This window comes from Crocodylus siamensis, chromosome 4, assembly GCF_052110815.1.
Source record: "Crocodylus siamensis isolate JL-2025a chromosome 4, ASM5211081v1, whole genome shotgun sequence".
NCBI classification, from domain to species: domain Eukaryota; kingdom Metazoa; phylum Chordata; order Crocodylia; family Crocodylidae; genus Crocodylus; species Crocodylus siamensis.
The window spans coordinates 4,913,029-4,926,628 of record NC_143398.1 but is presented as its reverse complement, the minus strand read 5'-3'; the positions used below and the strand labels follow the sequence as shown (position 1 = coordinate 4,926,628).

The following is a 13,600-nucleotide window of genomic DNA, read 5'->3' as shown; positions in this document are numbered from 1 at the left end:
TAGCTGGGGCTTGCAAAGATAGACAACCAAAAGAGCCAAGCCCTTGAAAGTGGGATTGCCAATATGTTTGGGTCTAGGGAGCACGTGACGTGTTTCCTTTCTCCCTTTGGGTTGGGAGATTAAGGATCATTTAACCACTTCAGAAGCAGGATGATGGAGAAGCAGGAGCGAATTAGATGAGCAAAGCACAAAACCCCAGGGCTGGGATAGTCGGTGCGTCGCAGGCGTCTCGGGGTTGGGGCGCGCTGCAGCCTGGAATAACAGAGCTGAGCTTGTTGGCCGGCTTTGGGGAAGGTGCGTGTAGCGCTGGGGCTGCTTTGACTGGTGGGTGCTGCACTGGGGCAGTGGGGGGTATATGAGTCCTATGGGTAGGGAGGGGCCTACCTAAATCACAGTTTTATGGATTTCACAGAAACTCTGAAATCCGGGATTGCCTGCAAAATCTATGCAAAAGAAAAAACCTAATAACAATAAGTTTTTACTTCTTCCTCCCCTCCCTCAGGCTGGTCTCACAGCCTGTCTGGGAGGGGGAAGCTGCCAGCTGGTGGGGCAGCATGAAGCGGGCAGCAGATGCGGTGGCGACTGCCCTTCCTCCCTCTTCCCCACCCCCGGCCTCTCCACCAATCAGCGCTGCGGGACGGGGCTGAATGAAGGGCCGCCAGCAGTTAAGATGGCAGCTGCCCCCTTGTCCTTCCTCCCCCTGGGGCTTTTCTGCCAATGAGTGCTGAGGGGCGGGGCCTGCCCACCAATCAGCACCGAGGGGTGGAGCTGCCACAAAATGCCCACGAAACGGGACAAAGCCACGAGTTAAGTAGGTCCCTACCTATGGGGGACCCGGGACCGGAGTAGCTGGGGTGGAGCAGGTCTGCCCTGCCAGCGGTGCTCAGAGAGATGCCCACCCACCCCGTCCCTGGCACATGCCACGGGCTGGAGCACCAGGTAAGGACAGGAGGCAAACCCACCGTGACCCAGCAGATGAAAAGGGAGGGAAGGCTGCCAGACAGCCCGCTGGCTGGTGCTGCTTGCCACGCACGTTGTGACTGCATCTGCATGGTTTCTTTGCAACAGGGTGAGCCTGGGGCACCAGGGCCTACAGGGGCACAAGGCATCCAGGGCATCCATGGCAATCCAGGGATCCCAGGATCGCAGGGGGACAGAGGAGCCCCGGGGCTGCCGGGAACGCCCGGGCAAAAGGTAGGGGCTGGGGCTGGACTGTGCATGCACATGAGAGAGCAGTGCAGAGGGGTGCATGGGGGGAGAGGCATTACATCTGGGGCTCTTTGGGATGACTGAAGAGGGAGACGCAGTCCTGAAGGCCACCCTCGGCCCCTCTGCAAGAAATCAGAAAGCAGAGCTGTTCTCCAGGCACGTCCTGACGCTGGGACTCTCCGGGCAGTGGCTGTGTCGCCCTGACCCAAGCTGAGCCGACTCAGGCTTCCCACCACGCACGGCACTTGCAGGGCACAGACCAGGCTGACCGGGGTGGCAGGATGACGCACGGGGAGGGTTCGTTCTTGGCAGCACCGCGGAGGGCGCGATGCTCCTTGCCGCTTCTCAGGAGATGCTGAGAGCAGCCCCAGGCTCTGAGTCCCCACGAAGGGGATGTGAAGCATCTGAATCGAGTCTTATGCCACAGGCTCAGCAAAAGCAAACTGTGTCCCCCTCTCCACCACCGATGTGCTTCCCGCAGGCCTGTTCCTCAGGCCAGCTCTACCCTGGCATGTGCCAGGGGCTCTAGTGCCGGTTAAGGACACGAAGAGCCCAACCCACTGCACAGCTGCCTTTACTATAAGCTTCTTCTAATGCCCAAATCATTCAGTGCTGCAGGGCCCACTCCCCCTCCAGAAGTCTGTGGGGGAAGCTAGAGAGACGCCCCTTCCCTCTCTGGAGGTCTGGGGCAACGCCACCAACTCTATCTCCTTCCTAACAGTATTTCTCTTTCAAGGGAGATCGTGGGAAGAGAGGCAGGAATGGCTTTGCTGGGCCAGCTGGACTCCCCGGGCCCCTGGGAAAACAGGTGATCTTCGGCGCTTCAATTCGGAGCATATTGTAGGCAGGGATGGGAGGGCACGTCCCGTCTGTCCTCGTCATGCCTATAGCCCTAGAGCAGGTTATGGGCTCCCAGGGTCATGGACCCGAGACTGAAGCTCTGAGCCCAGGTTGGGAGGAGGGCTCTCCTCGTGGGTGCTGGGGTCCCTCCACATGGGGCAAGACCCAGCGAGAGCTCACCGGGGCCCTTAGTGCTCCTGCCCAGTTCTTCTCACCAGCGTGGAGCCCCCTTTGAAATCTCCGTGGCATGCCTTGCGGGCTACCCGGGTGGTACGGGACAGCAGAGCCCGGCCACGGGTCTGCAAACCAAGTCCTCAGCTTTGTTTCTCTGCAGGGACTTCCTGGAGCCGACGGGCCCAAAGGCAGCAAGGTGAGCGGTATATGCCAGGAACCCCAGTGAGGATGCAAATGGGAGTGCCCATGTAGCAACCTCAATCCAACGCTGCTGGGTGGGGAGGGATCTCCATGCTGAATAGCACAGAAGGGGAATGCGTTGTGACGTCTTCCCGTTGCCCTTTCCCAGCCTTCGGTGTCACCCCTTGCAGCCCGAGTCAACCCTGACCCTAGTCACATCTCCCTGCTCTCCAAAGGGCCTCCGCACCTTCCCCAGAAGTGTTGGCAGGAAAGGGACCTGAATAAAAGCCCCCTGAGATTTTTCTCCATGGGTTGCTGCCCAGGCCCCTGGATGAGGGATGCTCTTAGAAAAGGAAATATTGCTCATAAAATGATGGGATCCATGTAGGGTTACCAACCCTCCAAGATTGCCCTCCAGGAATTAGATATAAATCTTCAGGAGACTGCTGAGAGTCACCCAGGAGATAAAGGATAGGGCATCCATTAAAATAAATATTAAATGTTGGATGCAATTTATACAGTAGTCCAGTGGGTTTTTAAAATGTAGTAGTCACGTGCATTTGACTTCCTGAGCACAGGACAGTACATCAGTCTTTAATGTCCTTGCATCATGTAATAAAACCTCCTGAAAAAGAGTCAGAGTTGGCAACCTCAGATCCACGTGAGCTACCTTGTTTGGCCTTCCAGGGCAGGGGTAGCAGAGCGCTTCATAGCCTTTTAGTAGGATGACGTTGATACGGGGACTTGGCTTGAACTCAAGTGCTGGGAACGTTGTTGACGTCAATGGGTTTTGGATTATGCCACAAGTGACCCGGGCATGCTCTGCGTGTGGCACATGGGGACCAGCAACGCAGCAACAGATAGGGCAGGGAGCAGAAAGCAGAGCAGCAGACAGGGCAGGGGAAGGAGATCGGAGTGGCACTCAGGGAGGGCACCAGGCTAATTTGTGGTATACCTGCCAAAGAGGTTGGCCCCTACTACCCTCAGTGATTAATGAGAGAGATCTGGCTTTGGCCGGAGAAATGTCCCGTCGTGTCTCTGACGCGAGACCTTTGTGCCCCTCTGTGCTGCAGGGAGAGAGCGGCGTCGGCGGACCTGGCCCAAGAGGTGCCCGTGGACTCCCTGGCCCTCGGGTAGGTCTTCCCATCAACATGCCTGGCTCTGGCTCTTGAATTGCAGAGCCTGTTCTGCACAGCCTGTACCTGAGGCTCCTTTTTGTGCTTGCATGATGATCCCATCATTGGCACGGCCCTTGAAGTGTCAGTCCTGGATCCTCTCAATTGTTTAAGTGTGAATAATTCATAAGCGTTTGATAGATCCAGAGGAGATGTCCTCTGTCCTCCATCTGGTTTCACCGCTCATGGCTGTTTGTTCATAGCTGTGGTGCTGGAGTCAAGCCTGCGCTTTTGCTCACAAGTAGGGATTGTAGCCAGCGGACAGGCTGGGTCTCTGAGCAGTAAGGCCATTTTCACCTGTCCAGCCCTTTGCAATGTCCTTGTTCCCAGTGGCACACATGTAAGGTGCAGATGGAGAAGAAACTAAAATTGGATCCAAGGTCCTGAGTGTGATCCCCCTTCCATGGGGAGAACATCACTGGTTTAATTAGCGTCCCTCCCCATTTCCTTCCCGTCCATTAGCTCATCTGCAGTGATGGAGCTGAATGAATTTGTGCCATGCGATAAGTTTCTACAGTAGTCACTTTATGGTATTCTGCAGTGAATACCACATGTGGCATTCACCGTGTGTTTGGCCGTGTCTCCTTGCGGGGGGCATTCGAAAGGTTGTCTCCCACCCAACTATTGGCTAGACTCAGGACCGCTGCATTTCCAAGCGAGCAGATGCATTCAGTCAAGCATGGCCCATGTCCTGCAGATGTACAGTGTCATAAACATGAGGACAGCCTGGCCTCAGGGGCCTTTCTAACTCATTAAAATAGTATGAAAAAAGTCCAAGTCGTATGAAATAAAGAGATAACCTCCCCGAATAGAACATGTGCCAGTCTTTTAAGCATAAAGATACCTGTTTGCCAAGTGATTCCCATGAAGAGACTTTCTAGTAGGCATCCAGCCCTGATCACAGCTTCTTAAGAGCGAGTGTGGCAGAAATAATAATAAGAAAAAAAAAAAAGCATGCGACGAAAGAGCAGCGAGAGATCGAGTGTTTAAGCAGAACAAAAGCACCCGGCAGTCACGGGGCAGGACGTACATCCTCGGGGTGATCAGAAAAAGACGTCCTAATTCACAGCTTCCTCGATGGCCGTTCCATGCGTAAACTGACTTTATTACCCAACACATTTATACAAACCATTTACACAAACGCCCGGCTGCCAGGAGAGCTGTTGCGGCAGACACCTGGGCCGCGACGCCGCAGGAGAATGTCAACACCTGCGAAAGGTCTGGTGTAAATCATCCAAAAGGTTGGGGTCTGTTGTGGTTTTGGGAGGAGATGGTGAAACACTGGAGGCCTTAATCTGTTCCTCGCTCCTTTAGTGTCGCTCTCATGTGAATTACTGAAGTCGCTGGGATGATTTGGGATTTACGGCAGCGTCGCGGAAACCAGAATCTGGCAGGGGGTGGGGGGGGCGTCACAGCTGTTCTTTGTGCAAGTCTGGTGCTTCCAGGCGAAATTATTCAGAAATTCAGAAATTGGCTTTTTACTTTTTACTTTTGTTTTATTTTATTTCTAGCCAGGGATGGGGTTGGACTCAATGACTTCCTGAGGTCCCTTCCCACCCTCATTTTCTCTGCTTTTATGGCTAAGCTAGTCAGGCCACAAAAGCACTTGAATCAACCAAAGTAGTTTCCCTTTATATTAAGGTTTATAAAGAGCTATAGATGCTCAAGGTATGCTCAAGACACGTGTAAAATGGGATATAGAAAGTTATGTGCATCTGGGGTGCACTTTCCCACGGTCTTGCATGGAAGATGCTTTACCGCGGCCTTTCGTCTTTACCATGGAAGCTGCACCTTTTACAATTAAATGTATCTTTAAAACAAAACATGTCTTGATCCGAGTCAAAGTATAAGGCTCTTAGATATGGCATAGAAACAGTATCCTTGAAACCATGCATTTGTTCGGAGGTTTAGTTTATTCTTAAACTGCCGGGGTGGAAAGTGTGCGTGCATCTTAAATGCAAGGGTGCCTTCTCGTCGAAGGAATAAAGGAGGGGATGGGTGCACAGATACATGGTTTACAAAGGATTAGGGAGTAACATGCAACTGGCTCCACTGAGCAAACGCAGGGAGTAAAACCGTCTGACCCCTTCCTAAATCCTAAACTAAATCTCTCTGCTCGCAGGGTGACGGGGGGCTCGCAGGCATTCGAGGCCCCATTGGCATGATGGTAAGAGCCAGCGGAGCTCGTGAGGGGGGTTTTATGGCACGAGTGCAACAGGCCCGAGTCATGTGTGCTTGCCCTGAATGAGCCCACTGCTGGAGACCAAGCTTTTCAAAGCCAAATAGAGGGTCCAAATGCCCCATTCCCTATGATTTCAGTGGCGGTGGTGTGTGCTTGGAGCAATTATACGTATTGCTGAGTAGAGCTGAGTTGCGTTTCTCCTGCAACTCAGCCACAAAAAAGATCTTACTACGTTAACCCGTGACAGTCTTTCCACACCCCTGTCCCCATGTTCCCGTGACAGTCAGTGACCACAGAAGCTCCCACGCCCAAAGATTGTGACGTGCCTAAAATCCACACCCAAATACTGCAACGGGAGACGGGTGTTTCTGGTTGCACGAAGAGATGGGAATACAGGAGAAGGAAATACAATTTGATGTGAAACAATTACCTTGGAAATCCAGGGAGGATTTTCTTTTATTACAAGATTCAACACTGAGTCTCATCTCTTGGTGAGGGCGCAATCAAGGAACTGTGGCGCTGGGGGCAGGAGACTTGAGTGCCAGCCCCAGCTCAGTCACTGACTCTGTCCCCATGTGCATTTAATTGGAAGTAGATGTGCCTCACTTTCCCTGACGTCTATAAAACGGGATTAATGATCCCGGGGAAAAGTGCTCTGAGCTCCATGCACGAACGATACCCTGAGAGTGCACAGTGCTGTATTGGGGCTGTATTATATTGCTGTGTTATATTACTGTTCTTTAGTCCGCGGCCTAACAAGCTGAATGGGAATGGGACCCCATGGCTGGTTTTTTTATAACTGCAGGATAAGATGGGATGGGAGGAGATGGCTCCACTGGTCTGGAGACAGTCTTGTTCTGGTGCTGCTGCTGAATGGGTCAAATGAAACCAGCAGAAAAAACCTCTCCTAAGGAGGGAGGCTGCACTCCAGAGTGGCACTTTAGTCCACTGGGGACCTCAGAGGAGAGCAGTTACGTATTTATCAATCAATAAAGAATGATTTGATTATTATAATAATAATAATCATTATTTAAGGTGGTGCAGTGATTAGGGAGTAAGGCTGGGACCCAGGGAACCAGGATCCAATTCTTTGCTTCGCTTTGGACTTCCTCTGTGGTATTGGGCAAGTTGGTGAAAACCCACCCAAGCCTCAGGCCTATCAAATGGGGGAACTGGCCCACCTTCCCCCACAGATCCCCGTCACCCTTCCCTGGAGCTCAGTCCCCCACGAGACCTTGACACAGCCTCACATGTTCTCAGCTGTGGGTTACTTGCTCTGAAATATCATTTCATGTGCTTGCAGGGTTTGAAAGGCCTCCCGGGAGTGAAAGGAGAAAGAGTAAGCAGCTGTGGTCATCATCTCTGCACTTGGTACAGTGGTTATGGGCACTCCAGCCAGAAGAGCCACCCATGAAAGCCATTTTCTACAGCATTGCATAGTCATAGCAAGGGTCTAGGCAGGCACATTTCACCCCAGCTCCACCCCCACGTTGCTCTCTCCCCTCTTTTGTGTGGGTTTCAGATGTAAGCTTTGGGGCAGAGAGCACCAGCGTAGATCCTGGGACCATAACCCAGGCAAGAATGAAACCGTGTTACAATGTGGTTTGGCCACCACCATGTTAATCCTGGTTATTGGCTGGTGTAGATGGGGCCTGTTCCTGTTTCCCCATCTGTAAGACGGAGGTGATAATCCTGACTCGCCTCATGGGGCTGTTTGGGAAGGTGGATCAGTTGTTTGTACAGTGCTTTGAGGCCATCAGGTGCTGTTTAGAGACTAAGTATTACACAATCACAGAGTTAGAGGCAAGGGCAGATCCAAAGGGGTGCTGTGGTGCAGTTGCACCCCCTCGTTCCCTTTGACTCCTCGTCCACCCAAAGTTTAAACCCAACAGCCTGGCAGTGGCAGCAGCATTTCTATTCAGGCAGGAGCGCGAGACTCAATTGACGTTGCAGCTAATTATAGTCGACCTATAATTATCCTTGTAAGCACTTGACTCCACATCTGTTAACAGCCCTGTCTCCTTTTTAATGGTCTAAACCTTCCACTAATCAAGCTAGCCGTTCTTCAGCCATTCTGCGGTCTGGTAATATAGCTCCTGATTTATCGCTAAAAACATCAACTCAGGTGAACATTAACTCATTAACGTTCAGTGAAGCATTGGACGTACTGCCAAGAACCTCAAGAAGTCTAGATTTTGTTTTATGAATCTGAAAAAGAGATGCACATTTAACTCGAATGACTATGGGACTAATGAAACAGCATCTTTTGATTATTTTTTGCCTGCTTTGTGTTTGCCGTGCATAATAGCAAATGAATGCACATTCCAACGAAGTTATATTTGTTTCGGCGTTGATTTGAAATGGAATAAAATAGCCCTCTGCCCATAGCATGTTAGTAAAGCATCTCATTTCTTCTGAGCTGGGGAAAAATGTGTGCTGTGTTATATGGGATGATGCAGTACTGCACCCACCTTTTCAAAATCCCCGATCTGCTCATGATTAGAAGGGGCTGTCAAGTCTAACTCCCTGCATAGATGACTGCTTATTGCAGCCTAACGAAGACTCCCCTTTTGGGCTCTCACGGTCTCTCTACAAACATACAATGAGAAGGAAGCTCCTGTGGTTTTTTAACTGCATGAAATTCTAACTTATGGGATACCCCTGATACACTGCATAGTACTGCGTAAGGAGGGGTTTGTCAAGTCGACTATATTAGCAAGTGGCTGCTATTTGTTGCTTGTGAGGTCTTCTACCCTTTACTCTCTTACGCCCGGTCTTTCCCATTTATAAGATGATTCCTTACACACGAATTTTTGGGCTGAGCTAATCATGACAAGGTGATTCAAGATTCCCAGATGAACCGGGTACCGTAAATACGAAGAATTACAATGATTTATAGCAGCAGCTTATGGATAGATCAATGTACTGAATGATGTAACAATTGTAGGAAAAGAAGCCATCCATTGTCCTCTTCTTTCCTGTATTCAGGGTGAGCGTGGCCTCCTGGGACCTAAAGGAGAAAGGGTAAGTGGTATAAACTGTTAACTCTATGGGGAGGTGTGGAGGATTTTGGCTGTCGTATTTGGGGTCAGGAAGGAATTTTACCCCATGGTCAGATTGGTACGGACCGGGAGGGGCGGGCGGGGGGGGGTTGCCTTCCTCTGGAGCAGGGGGCATGGCTCTCTTCCTGGCATCTCTTGAACATAGATTAACAACCATTCATAGACGCATAATGTTGGCTGCCATGATCCCCCTGCTTTACCTGTGGCAGGTTCAGGTGCTGTGTCTTGTGTCAGGGTTGATGGTAGTTTTATGAAGTGTTCAGATTATGGATGTGTATAGGATGGTTGGGACAGGGATGATCCTGCCTCGGCAGGGGGTTGGATTAGATGGCCTCTGGAGGTCACTTCCAGCTCTACATCTTTATGAAACTATGGCTGCCAATTAGCAACTGGTTAATTGTGTGCATAATGTCTGCAGGTGCACCAAACAGAGCCCTAAAGAGGGGGGAAATGTTTCTAGGCATCTGGGATCTCTACCATTTTTGCACCAAGGTGTAGAAAAGGTTTTAGAAGGGGATAAACACAGCTAAGGATAAGGACAGCTCATTGCATCACATTTTCTGTACGTGGATCCTAAGGTGTGGTGCCTTCCATCACAGAAGACCTGGGTTCAGATCCCGCCATGGTTCCCAGCTGACCACCGTGACATTCCTGGCCCCAAATTTGCCTGTAATAGAAATGTTGCATAAGAGCATTTGGTCTTGGACAGCTTAATATTTGTAGATCGTGAATGGGTGGAGCTGGATTTTCTTCTAGCTCCATTCCAGGCTGGAGCCACTGCAGCGAGACCCTTGGCATGATAATTCAGAAGTAATTCTGCACCCGATACAAAAATGCAGCCATCTCTGGGATGCAACATGGATGGTGTGTATTGATGCCCATCGATGCTTTTTTGGGGAGTTTAGGCTGGGAAGTGAAAATGTATCTTAGTTCAGAAGTGCGTCACTCTTCCCAAAATGTATTCAAATATGAAAAGCCATGAGTGCAAGGATACTTAAACTGACTACAGTAAGAATTACCCCAATGCCTGGTTCCAGAAAGTAGTGAACTTCTACCCAGTGTCCTGTTAACTTCCCTCCTGGCTGAAATGGCTGCTTGGAAAATGATGTTTAGAAAACCTACATGGCAATTCTCCCTTTGAGTCACACTGTACTAAATGATTACGGCCAATTTATGTCTGAAGGCACTGCTTTCAAAGGGGCTGCGCTCTAGTGATAAATCAATTCTTAATCGTGAGGGAGCTTGAAAATACTTTCCCACCTAAAGGAATGGCTAATGCCCTCTCCTTAATAAAATATAAGCTGGAGAGTGAGATAAAACAGGATGGGAGAGATAATTGGTTTGCGTTGGCTCCATCTTATTGCCGCCTCGCTTTTTGCCTAGCTCCTGCTTCCTCCATCCAGAAGTGATGGTGTGAAACTATGGGCTGTGCTCTGCAGCAGACCAAACTATAGGATGTCTTGGTATCCTTGGGCCTTCCCATCTGTGAAGCCATCTGCTTCAGAGCGCATCACACACCAGGACGTGGAAGAGCATCTTGAACTGGAAGGCTGTGTTACTTACCGTATATTCTCACATACCACGCAACCTGCCCTCCCTACCCAAACCAGACATACACCTTGTTTTGGGAAGGCAGAATCTAGAGAAAAGGATTTTTCCACAGTCTGAGCTGGCTTTTTCATGGGGAGGCTGCATTGCAAGATGACTGCTGTCTTCTTTTTCAGCTGCCAGAAACTAAACACTGGGTGCTGCCCCTCCTGCCCTCTTGCTGAGAGAGAAGCTGGCAACCATTTTGCAATGTAGCATTCCCAGGCTTCAATTCTGGCAAAGAAAAACAGCTTCTCCACTTAATGCATGCACCCCAGTTTTGGAGGGCTGAACTCTTGGGGAAAAGGTGTGCGTGGTATGCAAGGAAATACGGTATTTGTATTGCAGGAGCACTCGGGGCCATATCTACATTGCAGACTTGCTGTGATGCCCTCAGACACACTGCAGCTCCTCCTGACCTAGAAGCAGTGGAGACACGGCTTAGTGCTTTGGGTGGGCTAATGAGCCCTGCTGAGCGATAGTGCCAATTAGCTTGCTCCCGTGCAAATCACCCTGTGGGGCAACAACACAGCTCCTGCTTCAACAAGCTGCCTGCACAGATCCGTGCAGTGTGTTGGAGGGTGCACATACCTGGCAGGGTAAGTTTGCAGCATCGATATGGCCAGGCCATGCTGTGCAAACACCTGGGAAAGGGAGTCCTTGCCACAAAAGCTCAACAGTCTCTAGAAATGGCTAGCAAAGAGTATGGAGTTGCTGCAAGGGTTTATTTCCCTCCTAGGAAAGGCGTGTTGAAATACCGAAGGATAATGCTAAAGCAGTGATTTGCAGCCAGGATGTCGAGAGCCATTGAGAACCACTCCAGTAAAGCATTAGTTACGCTCCACGGTGCTGCAGCCAAGACTGAATCAAGATACGTCTCACCAGCCCAAACCTGAAAAGTATGGAAATAAAAGTTAAGGAGATAGGCTTGTGCCTTCTTTCCCAATTGCATATTGCCTACAACAGGGTTAGAAACCCACTCCGACACTCCCAACTGGATAGCAAAATCAGTTCATCCTCATCTTCTCCTATACAGGGACTCGGCAGTGACCTCATGTAGCTTTATCCCACCAGACTGACATACTTTCCTGCCGCATGCTGTGCATTTTGACGGTTCTTCTGCTTTAATGTGTCTTGTCAGCCATCTTCGGACCCACAGATAAAGCAATTATGGAAGTCAGTCATTCTTGGCTGCAAGGGACTGCTGATATCTATACGCGCAGAAATCCCTATGGAGATATTGAGCCTCATCCCTTAATATACCTTGATAACCAACTTCTCTTTCTTTGGTCCATAACTACTTCTAACAACTTTTCTTTTTGCTCCGGGGGTTTATTGCCCTCTTCCCCCTTTTTTTAAGTGACTATTTTCTTGTCCATAATGGGAGTTCAACAAAAATCATCGTTGGTATTTAGCTAAGGCTGTCTCCGCTTCGCTCCCAGATTGGTGGAAGGGCATTTTGTGCTTGAAAGCTTATCTAACTTCTCTCCCAACCCTATAGTTGGCCCAGTTAAAGACATTACAAGACAAATCTTGGTTCGCTTAATGACCAAGTTCAGCCATGCTGCGAAAGGATGTTTCTGTGCCTGAGCATAGCTGAAGGTTGCTCATTAAACTTTCAAGCAGGTGTTCATGGAAGACATTTTGCACTTAAAATCCTAGAATCAGAAAATTAGGGCTAGAAGGCACTTCAGGAGGTCACATCTAGTCCGACCCCCTGCTCCAAGCAGGACCAGCCCCAACTACATCATCCCAGCCAAGGCTTTGTCTACCTGGGTCTTCCAAACCTCCAAGGATGGAGATGCCACCACCTCTCTGGGGAGCCTGCTCCAGTGTTTTACTTCCCTTCTCATGACAGTTTTTCCTAATATCTAACTTAGCTCTTGCTTGAAACAAACTGATGCCTTTGTGGGTTAACTCAGCATTGGGTTACAGATCACCCTCCTCTAAACCCCTCAGGTGCCATCTTCCTTGCTCCCCTCCCCTCCAAGGACAGGTGGTCTCATGCTTTAAGATGGAAACAGTTGTCCAGGACCTCCAAAATGCGAATCCAGGCTCAAGCACCAATTTATCATAGCCAAGTCATTTGACTTCTCTAGGCTGAGGCTACTCCATCTGTAAGATGGGATTCCCCCCATGAGACTTGACTAATTGCTGTACGGCGGTTTGCAGGGAAATGCAGGATACTGTTTTCTACTTCTAGTTCGAACGTGAGCAGCCAGGCACCGACAGTCCTGGACACCTAAATCTCCTTCCTCCCACAGATCAGGAACTGAACCTAGGTCTCCTGGTTTGCCACGTGCTGCTCTATCCCAGCTGCCTGGTGGGGTGGTTATTTTTATACCTTTTTACTAGGTGAATCGTCCAGGGTGACATCTACTAAACCAATAACACCAAGTGCCTCGCTGCCCAGCAGGGTTTGCAGTAACTGCAGTTGTGCGTTATTACTTAAGTCTCTATTGTTATGTCTTGTCTGTTGTGTAGGGCGACCCCATTACTATTTTTGGACCACAAGGCTACAAAGGCAACAAAGGAGACGCGGTAAGTCTGGAGCAGCATGTCTCCTCCGTTGCTCTATTAGTCTTCACCACTTGTAGCAATGCTCGCCGTTATGTTGCATATTCCACCTCCTCGGCCCCGATGGTGTCCAGCGGCAGCGACGATGAAATGCGTTCGAGTCAGAAACCTGCGCAAGCTGGGAAATTTCTGTGGGCTCGACATGACTTTCTGGCGGGGGGAGCTCCCCCTATGAAACAGAAACCTGTCGAATTTGGACTTTTTCCCTGGTCCTGTGTGATTTGGTCTTAGGCAGGTTTCACTAGACGATGTGGCTTTGAGGTGGGAATCGTAGCAGCGGTAAACTGAACAGGGGTAGTTAATATCTCAGAGGGGTGAGTGGATAATATAATAATAAAATAAATAAAATATAATAAAACATAATAATAAAAAATGCTGAACCGGGGACTGACGGTGGCATATGGAGTCCTTCACTCTTAGGTGCCTGGTTGCACCCGGTCCTGGGCCGATTACATATAGGACACGTCTACATGTCACCGTACAGTGACGATGTTACTGGCCTTGAGGGGCCGTCTTTTTCTTGCTCCTCTCCCCTCCAATGAAGGACATGTAGTCTCATGCTTTAAGATGGAAACAGTCGTCTAGAAAGCTAATCCAAGCTCAAACCGATTTCT

At 49.9% G+C, this 13,600-nt stretch overlaps 1 protein-coding gene across 8 annotated transcripts in view; it reads left to right on the top strand.

The window, feature by feature from the left end:
* The window catches only part of LOC149865440 (uncharacterized), a 213,443-nt gene that overhangs the window by 145,538 nt on the left and 54,305 nt on the right, over positions 1 to 13,600 (top strand). For 5 of the 8 annotated variants that reach the window (XR_016441695.1, XR_016441696.1, XR_016441698.1 and 2 more), the window contains exons 68-75: positions 1,069 to 1,194; positions 1,946 to 2,017; positions 2,384 to 2,419; positions 3,477 to 3,536; positions 5,701 to 5,745; positions 7,064 to 7,099; positions 8,749 to 8,784; positions 12,894 to 12,950. Coding sequence is in view for 4 of the 8 variants with exons in the window: in XM_090041526.1 (XP_089897652.1) it covers positions 1,069 to 1,194; positions 1,946 to 2,017; positions 2,384 to 2,419; positions 3,477 to 3,536; positions 5,701 to 5,745; positions 7,064 to 7,099; positions 8,749 to 8,784; positions 12,894 to 12,950 (468 nt within the window). In the remaining 4 variants the exon portion in view is untranslated. Of the gene's footprint in view, positions 1 to 1,068; positions 1,195 to 1,945; positions 2,018 to 2,383; positions 2,420 to 3,476; positions 3,537 to 5,700; positions 5,746 to 7,063; positions 7,132 to 8,748; positions 8,785 to 12,893; positions 12,951 to 13,600 lie in introns of all 8 variants that reach the window. The other 3 variants (XR_016441697.1, XM_090041528.1, XM_090041527.1) reach the window with 1 other exon arrangement.